The sequence below is a fragment of the Vombatus ursinus genome, unplaced genomic scaffold, assembly GCF_900497805.2.
Source record: "Vombatus ursinus unplaced genomic scaffold, bare-nosed wombat genome assembly UNPS02014784.1, whole genome shotgun sequence".
In the NCBI taxonomy this organism is placed as follows: domain Eukaryota; kingdom Metazoa; phylum Chordata; class Mammalia; order Diprotodontia; family Vombatidae; genus Vombatus; species Vombatus ursinus.
Genome location: NW_020954562.1, coordinates 975,783 through 996,397, shown reverse-complemented (window position 1 = coordinate 996,397; position 20,615 = coordinate 975,783). Strand labels below are relative to the sequence as shown.

The following is a 20,615-nucleotide window of genomic DNA, read 5'->3' as shown; positions in this document are numbered from 1 at the left end:
CCAGGCTTCCGTGTTTGAAACTAGGGTTCTGTTTAGTGTGCTCCCTCTCCTTCAGATTCTCTTATTGAATGAATTATCAGGTCCTGCGAATTTGACATCTGCAATAGCCCCTGCATATCAGGCTTCCTTTCCCACTGCTGCTACCCTTTCATATGTTTTCTGAAAGGACTTCTTGACTCTAATTTTTTTTAATTAATTTATTTTTAGTTTTCACCATTCACTTTCATAAGATTTTGAAGTTCTAAATTCCCCCCTTCCTTCCACTTCCCCCTCCCCAAGACAGCATGCAATCTGATATAGGCTATACAATTATGATCATATTAAACATATTTCCACATTAGCTATGTTGTGAAAGAAGAATCAGAACAAAAGGGAAAAACCATGAGAAGGGAAAAAAAAAAAACAACAGAAGAGAAAATAGTATGCCTCGATCTGTATTCAGACTCCATAGTTCTTTCTCTGGATGTGAATAGCATTTTCCATCATGAGTCTTTTGGAATTGTCTTAGACCATTGCATTGCTCAAAAGAGCTAAGTCTAAAAAAGTCAGCTTGACTCTCATCTTGCCCCGCCTCCAGTCCATCTTCTCCGCCTCTGCCAAAATAATCTTTACATAGAGATATGGTCATGTGAGTCCCTTGCTCACAAATCTTAAGGGACTTTTTTCTTTGCTAAATATAGTTCATACCTCTCAGATTGTTCCTTGAGGCACCCCATAATTTGGTATCTTCCTCTTTTTCTTTCCATTCCTTTTTTTCTTTTATTTGGATTGATGATTTCATCATTATAGAGAAACTCCTGATGAAGAAACTCGGAGAGTTGCCTGAAACACTGAAAAATAAAGTGATTTGCTCAGGGTCACACAGTCAGTATATGTCAGAAGCAGGACTTGAACCTGATTCTTGATGCTCAGGCTGGCTGTTTGTGCTCTACGGCACATTGCCTCTCTTTCATCTAGCCTCATTTTTTTTAATTTAATTTTTATTCTTATATTTTATCTCAAATATAAAAAGTCAAAATTCTTACACCAGTCTTCAAAAGAACAGCCTCATATTATGACTTCACATTTTCAGTGCCCCAGTCAAAATGGACTTCCATCTCCCCTAACTTGCCTTTTACGTTTCTGCCATCCATGCCTTTGGCTCATGCTCTCTTTTCTGTGCCAAGAGTATCTTTTTCACTGTTGAATTTTGATCTGGAAGGAGAGACTAGAGGTTAACTAGCCCTCATTTTACTGATAGGAAAACTAAAGCCCAGAAGGTTATGTGACTCATCTAACATCTCATTGGTTGTAAGTGACAGAGCCTGCATTTGAGTGCCTGCTCCCAGCCTCCAGAGTCAGTTCCTATTCCACAATAGTACCTGCTTCTCACAGAAAATCTTTAATGTAATAGCTATTATGAAACATGTTCCTAAGTGTCCTTATTTTTCAATATTGAACCTTTACTCTGTTACTGAAATGTACAGATCTGCCGGAATCTTTTCTTGGACAGTGACAGTTCTCTCAAAGGCAATTGAGAATTGAGGGCTAGCCTTCCCTCTCAAAGAGAAGAGGGGTAGCCAGAGGGTGCTGGGTTGTAATGCAGTATGGTATTTTTCCTGCATGTGAATTGATCTCGTAAGATCACAGTATTATGTATAGTTATAGGGCCAGGATTGTGAGATTTTAAAAAAAAATTTTTCTTTTTTTGTCATAAACTCTTGTGAGATTTTAATTAAGATCCAAGTTGGAAGCATCAGCTTTTAGCGGCTTTTCACCTTATCCTTTATTTTTCAGATTATTTCAAGGTTGAAAATATTTTACTGAATTGTTTGTTACTTTCTGAATATGACAAGTTTTCTTTTTTTTGGGGGGGGAGGCTGTGGTAAAGAAGAGTTATGTCACTTATCCAGCATCATAGAGAACCAATATTAGCATTCAGAATTACCACCAGTTAACTGTTCATTAGCATCTTCCTTTTTGGGACTTGGTGAAAGAGCATTGTCTACAGTAAAGAAATATTTACTCAGTGACATCGACTTGGTGTGATCTAGTTTTGATTGTTCCTTACCTAGGTGCTATCTTTGACTCTTCCTTCATGTATCCCATTAGTTATTAAGTCCTGCTCATTTTAGTTCCATAATACCTCATAGACCCACCCCCTTTTTTCTCTATTCCCACTTCCCACCCAAATACAGGCCCTCTTTACCACCTCTCTGAATCATTGAAATAGCTTCCTAAAAGGTCTTTCCTCCAGTATCTCCCTTCTCCATTCTATTCTATGTGCCCCTGTCAGAAACACCTTTCTTTTTGCTTAGATTTGGTCATGCCCCTCCTTTGTTCAGAAATATTCAGAGGCTGCTGAAGGAAACATTTTTTACTGTCCTACCCCCCGAAGCCCTTGTTGTTAATCAATAAATTTTAACCTGTCTATGGAGAAGGGAAGAATTTATGACCAAGAGATAGAAAACATTATGAAATGCAAAATGGGTTACATTAAATTGAAAAGTTTTTGCACAAACAAAGCCAATGCATCCAAGATTAGGAGAGAAGCAGAAAACTGAGAATTTTTACAACCAGTATCTCTGATAAAGGCCTCATTTCTAAAATATATAGAAAACTGAGTCAAATTTACAAAAATGCAAGTAATTCCCCAATTAATAAATGGTCAGTGGATATGAACAGGCAATTTTCAGAGGAAGAAATTAAATCCATCTGTAGTCATGAAAAAATGCTCTAAATCACTATTATTTAGAGAAATGCAAATCAAAATGATTCTGAGGTACCACATCACACCTATCAGATTGGCTAACATGACAAAACAGGAAAATGATAAATATTGGAGAAGATGTGGGAAAATTGGAACACTAATGCTTTGCTGGTGGAGTTGTGAACTGATCAAACCATTCTGGAGAGCAATTTGGAACTGTGCCTAAAGGGCTATACAAATGTGTACACCCTTTGACCCAGCAATAGCACTTTTAGGCCTGTATCCCAAAGAGATCATAAAAATGGGAAAAGGACCCACATGTACAAAAATATTTATAGCAGCTCTTTCTGTGGTGGCAAAGAATTGGAAATTGAGGGGATGCCCATCAACTGAGGAATGGCTGAACAAGTTGTGGTATATGAATGTAATGGAATACTATTGTGCTATAAGAAATGATGAGCAAACAGACTTCAGAAAAACCTAGAAAGACTTGTATGGACCGATGTTAAGTGAAGTGAGCAGAACCAGGAGAACGTCCTATACCGTAACATCCACGTTGTGATGACTGACTTTGATAGACTTAGCCCTTCTTATCAATGCAAGGATCTAAGGCATCTCAAAGACCTCATGACGAAAAATGCTATCCACATCCAAAGAAAGAACTATGGAGTCTGAATGCAGATGGAAGCATACTACTTGTTCTCCTTTTCTTTTGTTGTTTTGTTTTATTGCTTCATTCTTGTCATTCCTCCCATTAGTTTTAATTGTTCTTTACATCATGACTAATGAAAAAATATGCTTAATATGAATGTATAAGTAGAGCCTATGTCAGATTATGTGCCATCTTTGGTGGGGGAGAGGGAGGGGATGAAATTTAAAACTCAAAATCTTATGGAAGTGAATGTTGAAAACTAAAATAAATAAATTCATTATTAAAAAAAATAAAATTTAGTCTCCTTTGCCTGGCATTCAAGGTCTTCCATAATGTAGCACCACCATACCTTTCTAGCCTTACCTCACATTATTCCCCTCCATCTACTCTAAGTCTACTCTCAGTATCCTGAATAAATCCCCTCTTCTTCCTTTTCCATACCACTACTCATTTTTCTTCAGTCATGTCTGACTCTTTGTGACCCCATTTGGGGTTTTCTTGGCAAAGATACTGGAGTGGTTTGCCATTTCCTTCTCTAGGTCATTTTACAGAAGAAGAAACTGAGGCAAACACTTGCTTAGGGTCATAAAGCTAGTAAGTGTTTGAGACCAGATTTGAACTCAGGAAGAGGAGTCTTCTTGACTTTAGGCCCTGCATTCTATCTACTGCCTCACCTAGATGCTCTTACTTGGGTGGTTCTTTATTCCTTTCATGTCTTCACTTCCTCTCTTTCCCTGTTGAATTCCTTCCTGTCATTTTTTTTTTTTGGAGAGGCAATTATGATTAAGTGACTTGCCCAGTGTCACAAAGCTAGAGAGTTTTATGTGTCTGAGGCTGGATTTGAACTCAGGTCCTCCTGACTCCAGCCCTGCTATCTACTGTGCCACCTAGCTGCCCTGTCTTCCTGTCATTTTAAAGGGTAATTGACATGCCATCTCTTTCAGGAAGCCTTCCCTTATTCAAGCTTCCCACCTGCCTCTGTGCCCAACTCTGACCGTACAGTGTTTTTTCATTAGACCTCAGGTAGTATTTTATATTATGATGCTCTAATGTATGTATCATGGAACATTGGGTCTTATAGTATTTTATAGTCCAACACCAAATGGTAAGCTCCTTGAAGGCAGGAACCATAGCTTTAAACTTTGTATCTTCTGATTTTAGCAGAGTAATCTATACTTGGTAGATGTTTGATAAATGAATTTAGGGTAGTGAAAGATGGCATGGTCCCTGATCTTGAAAAGATAAATGCAATTAAGATCTATCAGATGATCCTTTGATGACAGTTCAGACTTATAAATACTTCAAAGTTTCTTTCTTTTCTTTTCTATTTGGAGGGGAGACACTACAACACTCCCTTTTGTCCCTCTCAGTTCTGATCTGGATCTTCAAGTGTTTGTCTAGAAAGTTGTTCGTATTTCATACCTAAGCTAGTAAATTCCATACTTGTCTGGCAAATAAAAGTGCCTGTTCTAGGCATCATAGGCTCAACCCCAGTCCCTACTTGTGTTGTTTTGTGGTGGCTGACAAGACCCCAACAGTGAGTGTTAGTGTTATTTTGTATTAGTACTGTGCTTTGGACCATTTTCCTTAGAAATAATGGTTAGCTTATCAGGGGACTGATGGTTTATGGTCAGACCACTATACCACAAGAATAAACCCATGGAGTTGTGGACACAGATTGGACCTGGTGCCTGAAGTTCTGGATATGAATCATTTACTTTGGATTAGTCACTTTGTTTCTCTGATCCTCAGTTATGTCATCTATATGCAACCTCTGAAGCTGAGATGCAACAAAGTATGGGTCAATTCTCTGCTGCTTGTGATAATTTTGGCCTAATAATTAACTAACACCAAGAAAACACAGCTGCTCCATCAGTCACCACAACACCATCCATACATGGAACTATCAGTTACAGCAAATGGAGAAGTTTTGAATGCTGTGGATAAGTGCACTTACCTTGGTAGTGTACTTTCCAGAAATGTACATATTGATAACAAGGTTGATGCACACATTGCCAGAGGTAGCTCAGTGTTTGGGAGGTGCCGAAGTAAAGTATGGGAGAGAAGAGGTGTTAGACTGACTACCAAACTGAAGGTGTACAGAGCCATTGTGCTGACCTCATTGTTGTATGCCTGTGAAACCTGGACAATATACCCAGTGCCATGCCAGGAAACTGAATCACTTCCATTTGAATTGTCTTAGGAAGATTCTGAAGATTACCTGGCAGGATACTAGACACTGAGGTCCTTTCTCGAACTAAACTGCCAAGCATTCATACTCTGCTTCAGAGAGTGCAACTCTGACACAAAATATACACTTGCCAAAAAGACTATTTTATGAAGAACTCACACAGGGCAAGTGTTCACATGATGGTCAGAAGAAGCGATACAAGGACACTCTCAAGATCTCTCTTAAGAACTTTGGAATTGATTGTGTGACATAGGAGACACTGCCACAGGACCACTCAGCATGGTGTGCCCTCATCAGAGAAGGTGCTGTGCTCTATGAGCAAAACAGAATTGAAACAGCTCAAAGGAAACACAGGATGTACAAATTTGGAGAATCCACCCCGAATACTCACATGGACTATTTGTGCCCAACCTATGGTAGAGTATTCCAAGCTCATATTGGTTTGATTAGCCACAGTGGGACACACTGAAACTTGGCTCTAGCATAGTGATGTCATTTTGGTCTTCTTTGAGAATGAAGGACAACAACCAATAGTGGGTATAATAGTATCTGCCTCTTGGGGTTGCTGCAAGCATCGACTGTAAAGAGCTTTACTACTGTAGAGAGCTTTGTAGCTACAAAATACTATGCATGTATCAGGTATTATTATTTAGAAAGGGATCAGTGGTGAAGGAGAAAGAATATTGGACTTGGTGCCTTCTGGACTGTCACTTAATTTCCCTGAATTCAATTTCTTCATCTGTAAAATGGGGATGATAATACTTATTGCACTTATTTTATTTACTTTATTATTTGGCTCCAGTGAAATAATATATGTAAAGCGCTTTGCAAAGCTTAAAGTCCTATAAGTAAAGAAACTACTGGTATTACTACTTTAATTGCTGCTATAGATTAGTTTATTTACTAATGTAGTCACTTGAATTTTATCATAGCATTAAATATTTAATGTAGAATTTGGCTTCCTCTTCTTTATTCCTAGCTCTAGTTCTCCTTTTTTGCCTTGTTAATAACATCTTATGCACTGAAATTACAATTTTAAAAATAATTTATTCTAAATTGGGTGAGGAATGACATGAATCCTAATTATGTACCTATCTACCACTTTAAATTCTAGCATTTAAATTCAGGCTAACAGCTGAATTTTCCATAATTTCCATTAAATTAATCATTTAATGACTCCCTCTGGAAGTCTCTTGTGGTAATCTCTAACCTGTTTGTTCCCTGGTCTGCTAAACCTGAACTAAATTCCTAAGTTTTAAGTAGCCCTAGGCAAAGGAGACTCTACTAGGGTTGATTTGTTCACTCATTATTATTCAAGGAAAACCAATATAGCCAGAAAACTTTTTCTCGTGATTAACTGAAGTGCTGGTTCAAAATAAAAATATCCACAATGATTTTTTGTTTTCAGAAGATTAACATGCTAGACCTTATATATTTAAATATATACTGTCATCACCCTACAAGTCCACATGTGTATTTCAAAGATACTGTCCCTGCTCAAAACACCTTGAGAACTGCTTTTTTGTATTTCCTTCAGCATCTCAAGCTTCTTTTAAATGTTCATCCAATCCTAGAATTTCAGAGTTGCAAGGGACCCCAAAGGGGATACTTGGCCAAGAATATGCCTTTTAACATCTCCAATTATTGACCCTCCTGAGGTTTGAAGACGTCCATTGAGAGAAAGTCATTGCCTTTTTTTTTTTAGTAGTATTTTATTTTTTCCCCCATTTACAGGTCAAAAAAAATTTAGCATTAATTTTTATAAGATTGTGAGTTCTGAATTTTTCTCCCTCCCTCCTTTCCCTCCCCTCTTGTGAAAATGGTAGGCAGTTTGATATAGTTTATTATACATGTGCTATCATGTAAAAAATATTTTCATAGTAGTCACAGTTGTGAAAGAAGAAACATTAAAAAAATGAGAAAAAATAAAGTAAGGCAAAAATTCTTCAATCTGCATTCAGACTACATTAATTCTTTATCTGACTATGGATAGCATTTTCCTTTGTGAGTCCTTTGTACTTGTCTTAGATCATTGTATTGCTGAGAAGAACTGAGTCATTCATAGTTCATCATCACACAATCTGTAAACGATGTTTTCCTGGTTCTGCTCATTTCACTTTGAATCAGTTCATGTAAATCTTTCCAGGTTTTTCTGATATCTGCCTGTTTATCATTTCTTATTGCACAATAGTATTCCATTACATTCATATACCATAACTTGTTCAGTCATTCCCCTATTGATGAGCATCCCTTCAATTTCCAATATTTTGCAACCATGAAAAGGGCTGCTATAAATATTTTTGCCCATGTAAGTCCTTATCCTTTTTTTATGATCTCTTGGTCACCACCTTTTCAATTGCTTTTCTAATCATAGGTTCATTGGAGTGGGAAGTAGCCTTACAGCGCAACTAGTCCTTTGCTTTCATTTTACAGTTGAAGAAAGCAGATCCTAATAAGGTTAAATGACTTGCCCAGAGTCACACAGGTATTAAATAGTAGTAGGATTTGAACCTGGGTCTGCTGATTCCAAATCTGGTATGCTTTCTACAATACCACATTGCCTTATGTTGAGTGGAAATCTGTCTGCCTCTCCAGTACTCCTTCCTCTTCTCTATACTGCTAAGTTAAAAAAGTCTAGTCTGTCTTGCATATGACAACCCTTCAAATATCAGATAATTTCTCTGGTGTTCACCCTCTCCCCAAGTGGTCTCTTCTTCAGGTTAGGCATTGGAAAATTCCTTGCACAGACTCTCCAGTGTTACCTTCCAATGATGTGTAGACAAAGTAGTCCCAACCATGGGATGGACCAGGACTGTCATCACCTACCTCCCTTGTTCTGTGTACTGTGTGAACTGTACCTTTGTTAATGCATCTCACTCTTACCTTAGCCTTTTTGGGTACCGCATTGCATTCTTGATATTATTCCATTCTCATTTATGGTAAATTGGCATCCTGGGGGGGTAGATTTGAGTTTTGAAAATAGCCAAAGATTATTCAAAATCAGGTTGGTTGGCTAAGGTGAGTATCAAGCCAAGGTATTCTATTTTAGTCTGAAAATGAGACTAAATGAGTATCAGGTCACAAGATTTAATTTTGAAAAATGTATCTTATTCATTCATCCATTTATTGATTTGTTTGCTTTATTTGTTTATGGTTGATAAATGGGCTCTAAAAATCCTTTCAAAAGAAATATTAGGTCCAAAAAGGTTTTGAGAAACAGCAGCAAAAATTGGGTAAAGGATATGGCCTTCCAATGAGGACTAGCACTTACTAGGTACATAGGCTTGGGAATGTTTATTTTAAAACCTGATTTTCACAGCTTTCATTCAGTCCACACTCTGCATACCCACAAAAGGAGAGGATAGAAGTGGCTGCTGCATTTAAACTTACAGATTTTAAGCCCACAGTAAATATGAAAATTGTGAGTTTGAGAAGTGAAAATTCCAAGAAATGGGAAGATGCATCAACCTTTCATACTTAAGTTCTATTTGCAGTTAGTGAAAATGTGGACTTGCTCAAATAGTAAGACCCTTTTAATTTTAACAAATTCTTTGTTTCCTTGTTCCTTAGGTTGATGAAGCTTATGTTAATGGTCTTGCAAAAATGGTCAAAGAGAAGTAAGTATCTTATGCAAGTTATGTATGTTATGAAGTGAATCACTTTTCCATTTTATCTTTATCTCTCCTCCTTACCCTTTACCTTTTTATTGCTTTCTGCTTTTTTCAAATATTTCTTCTGCTAATGATTTGGTCCTTATAGACAAAATAAGCTGGGGTGGTCTGATCCATGAGCAGGGGGGGATATACCTTGTAAATGAGTAGTTCTGTCCATTTCTTTGCAGAGCCTTCTTCCATCTGAACCTCTGCATTTGCCCCTTTCCATTCATTCAGTTCAATGAGTATTTGAGAAGTATCTGAGGGAGAGGTTGGAGGATTGGGAAAGGCTTCCTATAGCAGATGGCACTTGATCTGATGGAGCCTTGAAGGACATTAGGGTTTCTAAAAGGTGGAGGTGAGAAGGGCAATGCATGGGGGTCAGCCCATGCAAAGGAAGAGAGTGTGAGGTGGTGTATTGTGTTACAGGAACTACAGGAGGTTGGCCAGTTTGACTGGAATGAAGGGCCTGTGAAGAGGAGTAATATGAAATCAACTTGGAAATGTAGCCTGAAGTCAAATTGTGAAGGGTTTTCAATGCTAGAGGAGTTTGTATCTTATCTCCTAGAGACAATAGGGAGCTACTGAAGGTTCTTTTTCTTTCTTTCTTTTTTTTTTTTGTGAGGCAGTTGGGGTTAAGTGACTTGCCCAGAGTCACACAGGTAGTAAGTGTTATGTGTCTCAGGTCACATTTGAACTCAGGTCCTCCTGACAGGAGGGCCAATACTCTATCCACTACGCCACTTACCTGCCCCAATTTTTTTTTTGAAGGTTCTTAAAAGCAGGTGATGACATAGATCTGTAATTAAGGCCTATCACTTTGCTTTATTTTATTTTCTATTTCAGTCAATAAAAATCTGTTTTCTGTCTTCTTTCCCATACCCACCCTACCACTACCATCTTAAAAAACAAAAATAAAACCCTATAACAAATATACATGGGCACCAGGAGGTGAATGCATTGAGCAGTCATTTCATGTTCTTTTACCAGAAGCAGTGGTCATATTGGTTTGGTTATTATCCTATGAGCAAGAGGCAGAAAGTAGAGGAATGGCAGAGAAAGAGGGAGGGGACTGAATTCCAGTCTCTCACAGAATCAGAGCTGGAAAAGACCTAAGAAGCCATCTAGTCTAACTTAGACCAAGAAAAAGATCCCTTCTCTATCATACCCAAGAAGTGGTCACTTTGCCTTTTCTTGAAGCCCTTCAGTGAGGGGAAACCTACTACTTTTTGAAGTAACTCATTCCAATTTTGTCAAGCTTTAATTGTTAGACAGATTATCATTAAAAAAAAAAAAGGCAAGAAACTAACCGTTACAGCGGATGTCCAGATTTTTAAAAGTTTCCCACCATATCTAAATCATGACTTGGTGCCAAGCTTATGTCTATTTTCCCAAATTTGTCTGTTTTCTTTTTCTGCCTGGGTAGTCTTTCATATTCTGATGACAATTTCACTCTTCCTGCTTGCATCTATCTTCATTCCTCCAAATGTTCTTTGCACTGCTTTCCCTGGCTGGTTCCTGGGTTTCCTCATGAGTATATCTTAGTATGGAATTCTCTCCCCTCCTTCATCCCACCTCCCCTCTCCCCAGCCCTTTACCTATTTCGTTTCCTATGAATTAGGTATTGCAGTCAAGGAATCCCATTAAATCTCAGAGACACCTGTAAGGTCACATTTGTCTCCCTGCGTTTGGATCTGTAATTCATCTTTCTCATTACCCATACTTGGTCTATCAGATTAAATATCTGATGTTAATTTTGATTGCAAAGGAAACATGGGAAAATAATGTTTTCTAAGTATCCCAAGTAACCTATACTTCATTAATAAAACATTCTGAATTCATTTCTGAGCATTAATAGCTATCCTATTTAGTAGCTATCTTTTATATTCTCAGGTTTCATAGCTTACAATGAAGTCTTATTAATTTCTTAGGGAAATGGTGTGTGTTGAGGGAGGAGACCTGCTATTTTGTTTGTTTCAGGAAATACAGTATTCAGTGTCAATCTACTATTTGTTTCTGTTTACAGATTCCCCCAAAAAGTGAATTCTGGAGTCTTAGAGATGATTTCTCCGCCTGCCTTTTTTTATCCATCTTTTTTAGACATCAAGTTAATGTTTGGGGACTCAGAAAAAAGAGTGAGGTATGACAATCTGGACAACAGTGCGTTTAAATTGGTAGTGATTCATTTTGTGAAAAATGTATTAATAATGTTTAAGAATCTGTATCCAAGTTATATATTCCAAATGTTGTCAGTTTTTGGGTACACTTAATGAATTTCCTAAGAAAAGCCTGGAAAGTCTTGGGGCTGTGAACCAGGAAAACTGCATTATATTTCTAAGGCATCCACTCAGTTAGTTGTGCAACTTTACAAAAGTCATAGCTCTCTGAGACAGTTTATTTAACCTTTCAAATGAGTACATCAATACCTTCCTCATCATGGTGTTGAGAATCACTGGAGGCTATAAATAAGAAAAGAACTTTCACAAATTAGAAGTTTTTTTTGGCTTTGCATTATGTTCCTGGAATATCATAGAGGAAGTAGTATAAAAATGCTACAATGTTGGTTCCTTCTCTGAGTATTTTTCTTGAGAGCAAGAATAGGCAAGATTTCTCCCTGAAGCTTACAGTTCTGTTTGCCTTTGGTTCGAAAGTGGCTATGGTATGTCAGACAGTGGTTGCTTGTTACAGGCTTGACGTAGTTGCAGAGTCCTAGAGTCTCAAAGTTGGAGAGCTCCACAGAGACCACCTCATCCACTCTTTCCCTCAACAAGAAAGCCCTCTGGACCACACTGCGTGATTGATTGTCCATCCTCCACTTTAAGGCCAGCAGTGAGAAGAGAATATACTTTTCCCTCAGGTAGCCTATTCCACTTTTTGACAGGTTTGTTTGTTAGGAAGTTTTTCTCTATTTGGAGCTTAAATCTCCCTCCTGACAATGTCCCACATATTACTACTACCACCAGCTGTACACCAGTGCAGAAAAGGACCCGGGATTTAGAGTGGGATTGGATCCTTGAGGTTATCTAGAACAACCCTTTGAATTTTTAGATGAGGAAGCTGAGGCCCACAGATGTTAAGTGATTTGTTCAAGATCACACAGAACCAGAATGCAAACCCAGGTCTTCTGACATACTGGAAAATACTGCCTTCCCAGGCTCATTACTTTTCAGTTTTACAGCCCTTCTAATATTTAAAGACACTTATATTCTCCCCCATATACCCACCCAAACATTAAATCTCCCCAGTTCCTTCTATGTGGTAAAATTTTGAAGCCTTTTATGATTCTGGCTACTCTCCCTTGGATCCTGACAGCTAGCTGATCAACATCCTTCTCAAAATCTAGTGCCCAGAACTTAACACAATGTATTCCAGATGTGGTCTGACCAAAATGGAGTGCAGGGGAATTATTGTCTCTGTCTTTCTCATCACTGTATCTCTCCTCAGACTCCCTAAGATTCTATTAGCTATTTTGGCTTCCGTATAACGCATATTTAGCTTGAAGTCCATCAATACTCTTAGACTTTTTTCAGAAGAACTGCTTTCTGATTATGTCTGCCCCATCTTGTACTAGTGAAGTTGATTTTTTTAAAAAATCCCAATATAAGATTATTACATTTATCTCTCAACTTTCATCATTGTCCAGATTTGGGCCAGTGGTCTAGATACTGAGCCCTTTTTGAATACTGATCGTTTCATCCCATATGTTAGCTGTTCCTTCTAGCTTTGTGCCACCTTTTGTCTAAGTCGTTGATAAAACATTAACTGTGTAGTACAAGGATAAGGACAGATCCCTTGAGGAACATCATGAGACTGTTTCTTCAAAGTTGATATTGAGCAATTATTGATAAATCTTTATTGTTGTTGAGTTGTTTCAGTCATGTCCTACTCTCTGTAATCCTATTTGGGGTTTTCTTGGCAAAGATACTGGAGTGGCTTGCCAGTTTCTTCTCCACTTCATTTTACAGATGAGAAACTGTGGCAAACAAGCTTAAGTGACTTACCCAGGGTCACACAGCTACTAAATATCTGAAGCTGAATTTGAACTCAAGTCCTCCTGACTTCAGGGCTGGCACTGTATCCACTGTGCCAGCTTCCTATCTGCCCAGCTGACAAATCTTTGGGTCTGACCTTTCAATCAGTATCATCCCCTCCTAACTGTACTTTTGATTAGCCCACATGTCTCCATCACAATGACAGCAAAGAGACTTTGCAAAATACTTTGCTAAAATGTAGGTGTAAACTATGTATACAGCCTATACCTGATCTACTAGTCTATTTTCTTTGTCAGAAAAAGAAATCAAGTTAGTCTCCTGTGTAAACTGGCATGGCTTGTTCTTGATGAAGTCATGTTGACTTTTTGTATTTCCTGATTTCCTTTTTTAGTTATTCAATAACCATTCTTTTAATAATACATTTAAGAATTTTATCAAGAGCAGAAATCAAGCTCACTGGTATACAGTTTGCAGACTTTACTCCCCCCCCACAGACACTTTTTTTTATAAAATTAAAATATCTGCCCTTCTCCTCATGTGACACCTCTCCTGTTCTCTATGATGTTGAGTTTCAATTCCTTATTTACCACTTTTGTTTTATTCTTTCTAGTCCAAAGGTCATTCTCCTATGACTTCTATGTGTTTCTCTATGAGTTCTCAGTGTTTCCAAGTTTGTTTCTTTATACAACTTCCCCTTTTCCTCCTCATAGGTAGGAATTGCATCTCCTTGTGTCTGTAGAATTTCTTTCTTGGACTACTCATTTCTCTTGGCCTAATGGCCTCTAGCTTAAATCCATAAGGTCTTACCCTATCCTTTCTCTGAGCCCTTTGGAATTGTCTTTCCCTGCATAAATTTCAACTTTTCCTAGCTTTCTTCTTCATTTCTGTCCCAGGTTCTCAGAAAGAAAGGGAGTGCTTACTTTTTCCCAAGGTTCCCACCATTTCTACTTTTTTTTTTCTTTTTTCTTTTTTTGACGAGGCAATGGGGTTAAGTGACTTGCCCAGGGTCACACAGCTAGTAAGTGTTATGTATCTGAGACCGCATCTGAACTCAGGTCCTCCTGACTTCAGGGCCAGTGCTCTATCCACTGCATCACCTACCTGCCCCCCATTCCTACTTCTTCAACCTGTTTCTCCTTACTTGGTGAGGCTCTGATCCTTCATCACTCATCTTGGTCTCTTCCACAAGATTGTCACAGAAAAGATATTCTAACAGTTTCTTATGTCTCATATTTCAGAAGATTTATTCTCAGAAAACAATTTAATGATTTCTACTGGTTGAGTCCCCAGTCTTTTATCTAACCTAAAATGAAGTTCAATTGTTCTTAATCTTCAGGTCAATTTAGGTAGTATTTGATTAGCACCTACTCCATCTGTTCCTTAAATGCTAGGTGCTGTGGGGAATATGCATGCATTGCATAACAGTGTCCTTCCCTCAGGAAGTTTATAGTCTTTTGTCAGGGGAACAAAACTTTTGTATATGAAATTATGAAAATAGGAGCAATAATAATACATGCTAAATCACATAACTTTGTATAATCAGATAATGGTACAAGACACAGCATGGCACACTCGTTAGAGTCCTGACCTTGAAGCCAGGAAGACCTATGGTTCAAATGCTGCTGCCTCTGACCTATATGGGCTATGTGACCATGGGCAAGTCACTTAACTCTGATTGACAGTTCTTTAGACTTGTTATGTAATGGCTGAAGGATTTCCTCACCCAGGCATTTATGGTATCAATGTAATCACAAGTCTAATTCTCATCCTTATATTTGGCAAAATGTTTCAAGTCATAAAAGTGAACTTATGGAAGAGACAAGAATCATAAGTTGGATGGGAAAAATCAATTAATTTCCCTTCTGGAGAGCATATTAAAACAGTTCATTATGTACAGAATATGAGGTTCTTTTAAAATCTTCTTTTAGAAAATTACCTAATTAGGAGCATATGGGATTACCAGCGTATGATTTGAGTGAATGAAAAAATATTAAGAATTTATGGTGGTGCAGCTAGGTGGCCAGTGAATAGAGCACCAGCCCTGGAGTAGGAGGACCTGAGTTCAAATCTGGCCTTAGATATTTACTAGCTGTGTGACCTGGGCAAGTTGCTTAACTGATCGCCTCCAAAAAAAAGCAAAAAAAAAAAAAAGTTTACTGTACGCCAAGCACTAAGGATACAAATAGAAAAAAAAACCCAAGATAGTCCATGCTCTCGAGGGTCTCATACGGTAATTGTGGAAGACTTGTTTGATTACTTAATTCTCTGGATCTAAGTTTTCTCAACTTTAAAAGGAGGGAGTTAGGCCAGATGACATCTTAGGTATCTTCTAGCTCAAAATTGACAGTCTATGGATTCTCAAAATGATTTAAATGTTAACTATACTCATAAGATCATAAAATCATAAATCAAGAACTAGAAGTAACTTCAGAGGCTGTCTAGTCTGACCCTCACACTCCCCCCCATTTTATGCATGAGGATACCAAAGCTCAGGGAGTTTTAATAACGATTTACCCAAGATATACAAGTGGGAAGCATCAGAAGTGGGATTTGAACCCAGGTCCTCTTACTCTATGGCCAGTGCTTTTTTCCCCTCTGTACCATGTTTGAAAAATACCAATTCATTCTGTTTCTTCTGAATTAAATATTGGGGCTAGCCAGAATTTAATAAAAATCAAATGTGCTTTTATTTTAATATATTACTGTTTCATTACTAAATGACCATTTTCTATGTCCTCTTAGTGCCTGCTTTTACCATGGCAATAGATTTTAAAGAGGTGGTAGATTGTTGGAGTGAAAAAGGTGCCCTTAAGAGGTCTTGACCCTCCTATCTCCATCAGTATGCAAATCATTTGACTGGAATGCAGCCAGCATTGCCAAAGTAAATAATTGATCTTTCCATCATTCTGAATGCTTTTCAGTTGTATTAAGACTTGATTATGGTCTTATTCCCCATTACTCCTTCAGATTACTATTTTTTATTTATTTTCATTTAGGAATTAGTTGCACTTATTCAAATCATTATTTATTTGTTTTAGTTTGGGGATGAACTACTTTGAGCCAATGTCAAGTAGAACAAAAAAATACTAATTTTTCCCCTACTGTTTTCTGAGCCAAATGAGATACTTCTTCACTTTCCCTCAGTCATCTAAAAATGCCCAGGATATCAGTATATTATATGCAGAAGCATAAGTAAGAATTGCAGTCCACTGCGCTATTAGATAGCTAACACTATCTTTTATGTACATTCCATATTGTTTCATGTGAGGATAACTATTAAGTTACCTGACCGCAGAAGGCATTGGGTGGCCCCAAACCCTAGAAAGTAGCAATCAAAGCTGCTTTGAAGTTGTAGAGAGATTCTGTAATAATTTCCAGCCCTGCTGACGCCATTGTTGTTAGAGCAGTTCATTCATTCATTTAAAAAATACTTGATGAGAACTGGGATGTGGGTGTGTCAGATTCTCATCTATGAGAGAAACCCTGTATGTATAGATTTACACATGTCTGAATGTGGGCAGAGGGAGAGGTTGAGGGGCGGGGGTTCCTGAAGGAAGGTTCCATGGGCATGGAACCAGGAAAGTGGCTTCTATCTACCAGCAGCTGCTAAACCTTCAGCCTTCAGCTCCATTGGCCAAGACCAAACTAGTCATTGTATTCTGCACTTGTTTATTTATTACATCATTTATGCATACTAATTCACTTTTACTGATATACATGAAGTTTGTATTTGAGCAAAGACTAGACCAGGAGAAACAGTGTGTCATCTTTTCCCCTTCTCCCACCCTTCCCTAGCCATCCTTATACCACGGAAGAAAAGGATTTTGAGTTTTTGTCATATCGTATGGCCTGCTTTAGCATATGTTCTGTATGATAAAGTAATTCATTTTTAATACCACTGAAGCCCTTGTTAGGAAGGGCAGATATTTGTAAAAATGCACAAATTATGCTGGCTGAGAAACTTGTTCTCTTTAATTATGGATCTTGTTTACCCCATTTAAATTCGTCCATGTCAAGGTGTCATATAAGAATCTCTTTTAAGCATGACAAATAGTGGCAGATGGCATGGAAAAAAATATCCATGGGAAGATTTGTATGCACATCTATGATAGCCTTCCAACTCTATGCTAGGGGGCATCTTTCATACAGTTTGTATAAAATGTATGTAGACTGACAGTCTATAGAGAATTGGGCACATAGCAGAAATGAAGCATTTTCTCTTACTCCAGGTGACAGCTTTCTTGGTCTTCATGTACCTCATAAATACAGGAAAACTGTTTTTTTTTTTCCTTGCCACCCAATAATTGCACTGGTAGGAAGAGAATTCTGGTGACTCCAGACGATAATGATTCAGATTGATCATTTATAATAAATTAGAGGAATTTCAACAGGAAATGGAATACCAAATTAGAAGATAGAGGAGCCCAGCTCAACGTTCCAAACTCCCCTCATTTTGTGGTGGTTGACATTAGCTACATAAAGAAGATAGTATCCTTTAGCACACAAAGATGCTGGCTTCACTTAACCTAGGAAGCACTTTCTCATAGTAACCATCTTCAAGAATTTGATCCCTGAATTGTGTTGCATACATCATACCTTTGAACAATAATGGAAAAAATGTTAATGGAGATTTTATTGCTAACCTTTAGGTGGAGGACCAAACAAAACCTGGATTACAGCTTCTTGATGCTGTACGCCCAAGATAAGGGCAAGTTTTACCTTCAGGTAAGGTGATATTATAATCATTCCAGTAGGACCATTCAGTTGAACAGAAGCATATCAGACAGTTGCTCTATGGGGGCTAGATGCTAAGATCAATCTCTGACTTGTTATATCTCCCTATTCCCATACAGTAGTACGAGAGGATAAGATAAGAACTGATATCATTATATTAGGAAGTAAAAAATAGTAAGTGCATACATAAGAGAAGAAAATGCTGTATAAGGACTTTCCAGCTGGGGAGGATCTGGGACAGATTCATGGAGGTAGCAGCCTGTGGACTGAGACTTAAAGGAAAGCATAGTATGTCAGTAGACAGCAATTGAGGGAGGGCATTCCAGGTAATGATTGGTGTGAACAGATATCCAGAGGGAGGAAAGTGTGTGCTATGTACAGGGACCACCCATGTTTTTCTGCATGAGAAAGGAAGGTTGGTACCAGGCTCTGGAGAGTCCCGTTTGTTTTGCTGTAGCAATGATCATGCTTTTATGTAGCTCATCATTCTTTTTATTTTTTATTGATTTTTTTAAATTTTTACCTTTTTCATTTTTTATTTTGGCAACTTAATGTTTTTCCTTTTTGTTCAAGGTGGCTACCAATTTATCAATTTAGCTTATCTTAAAAAAAAATTCCAGTGATCATTTCTATCATCTTTTGTGACCTGGTTTATCCATTTCCCCCCCTAATTTTCAACATTTTTTCTTTTGTTCTTGGTTTGGGTTTGAACATTGTGGTTTTTATACACGGAAATAAATGGGACTGACTCTTGAAGAAAGTGGAGATGTTTTTAGCTTAGAAAGTGAAATTAGTAAGCCAAATTCTTCCATTCCTGTGTAGTGGGGTGGCTCTTTCCAAGTTTAATTGGGCATCCTTTCGTCTTCCTCTGTGGCAGAAATACCATATTACTTCCTGACAACCCACAACTGGGGATCATAAGTTGGCATGATTTTGTTCTGTTATTGACATTGTAGCTCCCAGATGAGGCAAGACCAGAGGATTAGTGACCTTCAGATCGCTTTAGTTATTAAGCACCTATTGTGTGCAAAGCACTGTGTTGAGTACTGGGGGTTTTAGTGAAGCCCAAGCTTAATATGACTACACCAATGCAGGTTATGACCCTTTTAACAATTTGGTAAGGTTGCAACTCTGAGAGCAGCTGTGTCTGCAGAATTCATCTCCCTATGGTCAGTGTGGGGATGATCATTTTTGAACCTAGACAGGCTGGTCCTTGGGCAGCATACCTAGGAAAATTTGAGAATAGAAGGGAGTTTAAGAGCTGGGAGGATGAAGAACACCTCCAGGGAAGAATTGGCCCCTGAATGGAGCCTTGGAGGTAGATAAAGATAAATCCCATGGATTTGTGGGAGGACATCCTACTTTTTAGATGGCTCTCATCGCTAGGGAGGAGCCTCAGTTTCTTTCCTTGAAACCTGTACCCTTGGCTTCCTTTAGTTCTGAAGCATCTGAAGTTGTTGTCTTTTCATGGTGTGGCCTCATTATTTGGTATTGTCCAGGTTGGGGAAGGGGCAGTGCATTTTTTTATAACCTCAGAGATGCCCACAACTTAAAAAAAATGAATTAAAATGCATTTCAAGGCAAATATAAATGACTTAGGGATTTATTGTCCTGCCCTTAGTCCCCTTTAAGGTTCAGGTGGATAATAGAATAGTGTGGAGAAGGGGACAGTGGCTCAGTGGAAGGAACATCAGACTTTTAGGATGATGAACAACCTGGCTCCAGCTTTACCAACTATATCACCACATGCAAGTCATTTAACCTTAAGCCACCATCTCCTCGTGTGCAAAATGGGGAAAATAATACTTGTATTCTTTTACCTCTGAGGGAAAAGGTAAGCTTTTTGTAAGACTTAAAATGCAAAAGAAAAGAGGTGTGATTATTACTAAGACTACTAGCTATCTTTTCTTTTTAAAAAATTTACTTAGCTTCATTAAATCAGCATGTGATTGCAGTCAGAAGTTTGCCTGCTGTTGATGTAATAATTAAAATTGGAATTCATATAGTGCTTTAAACTTTGCGAAGCACTTTATTTACATTTCAGATCTAACTTGAGCCTTTAAACAGTGCAGGAAGGTCAGTGTTGTTATTGGTGTTTGTACCTTTGCTCAAAGAGGACCAAAATGACATGGTGTGAGGTTTGATGTAGTATGTCCAACTGGGGCTGATCAGATTAATATGAGCTCAAAAGGCTCTATCACAGGTTGGCTACAAATAATCCACATGACCATTTGGGACAGAGATGGCTCTAAGTTTGCACATCTCATGTTTCTTTTGAACTACCACAATTTTGCTTTGCTTGTAGAGCACAACTTATTTGATGCAGGCATGCCATGGTAGGTGGTCCTGTGCCATTGCCTTCCATGTCACACAATCAATACCAAAGTTCTTGGGGAGATCGTATTGCCAGCTATATATACACAGTATGATAGACTATACACTTAAAATCCTCAGGTAAAGAAACTGAGGATCAGAGGAATTAAGAGACATCCACAAGATAGAGGAGCTTGCCACTTGACACTGTTAAGTGTAGGAGGTGGAACTGAACACCTACGTGGTCTTGAATCCATGTCCGGTGTTCTGTTCCCTGTGCCATGCTGATGTCCAAATGAGCTTACCAGATAGACCTTAGAGCATTTTCCAAAAGAGCTTTTGAAACTGGCACACACTTTTCCTGAGCAAAGTATGGGCATACATGAATTAT

The 20,615-nt window shown here is 38.1% G+C and overlaps 1 protein-coding gene across 1 annotated transcript in view; it reads left to right on the top strand.

The window, feature by feature from the left end:
- Positions 1–20,615, top strand: part of MGAT4D (MGAT4 family member D) — a 122,076-nt gene that overhangs the window by 55,687 nt on the left and 45,774 nt on the right. The window contains exons 5-7 of the mRNA XM_027866904.1: positions 9,103–9,149; positions 11,212–11,325; positions 17,827–17,902. Of these exons, the coding sequence (XP_027722705.1) occupies positions 9,103–9,149; positions 11,212–11,325; positions 17,827–17,902 (237 nt within the window). The remainder of the gene's footprint in view (positions 1–9,102; positions 9,150–11,211; positions 11,326–17,826; positions 17,903–20,615) is intronic.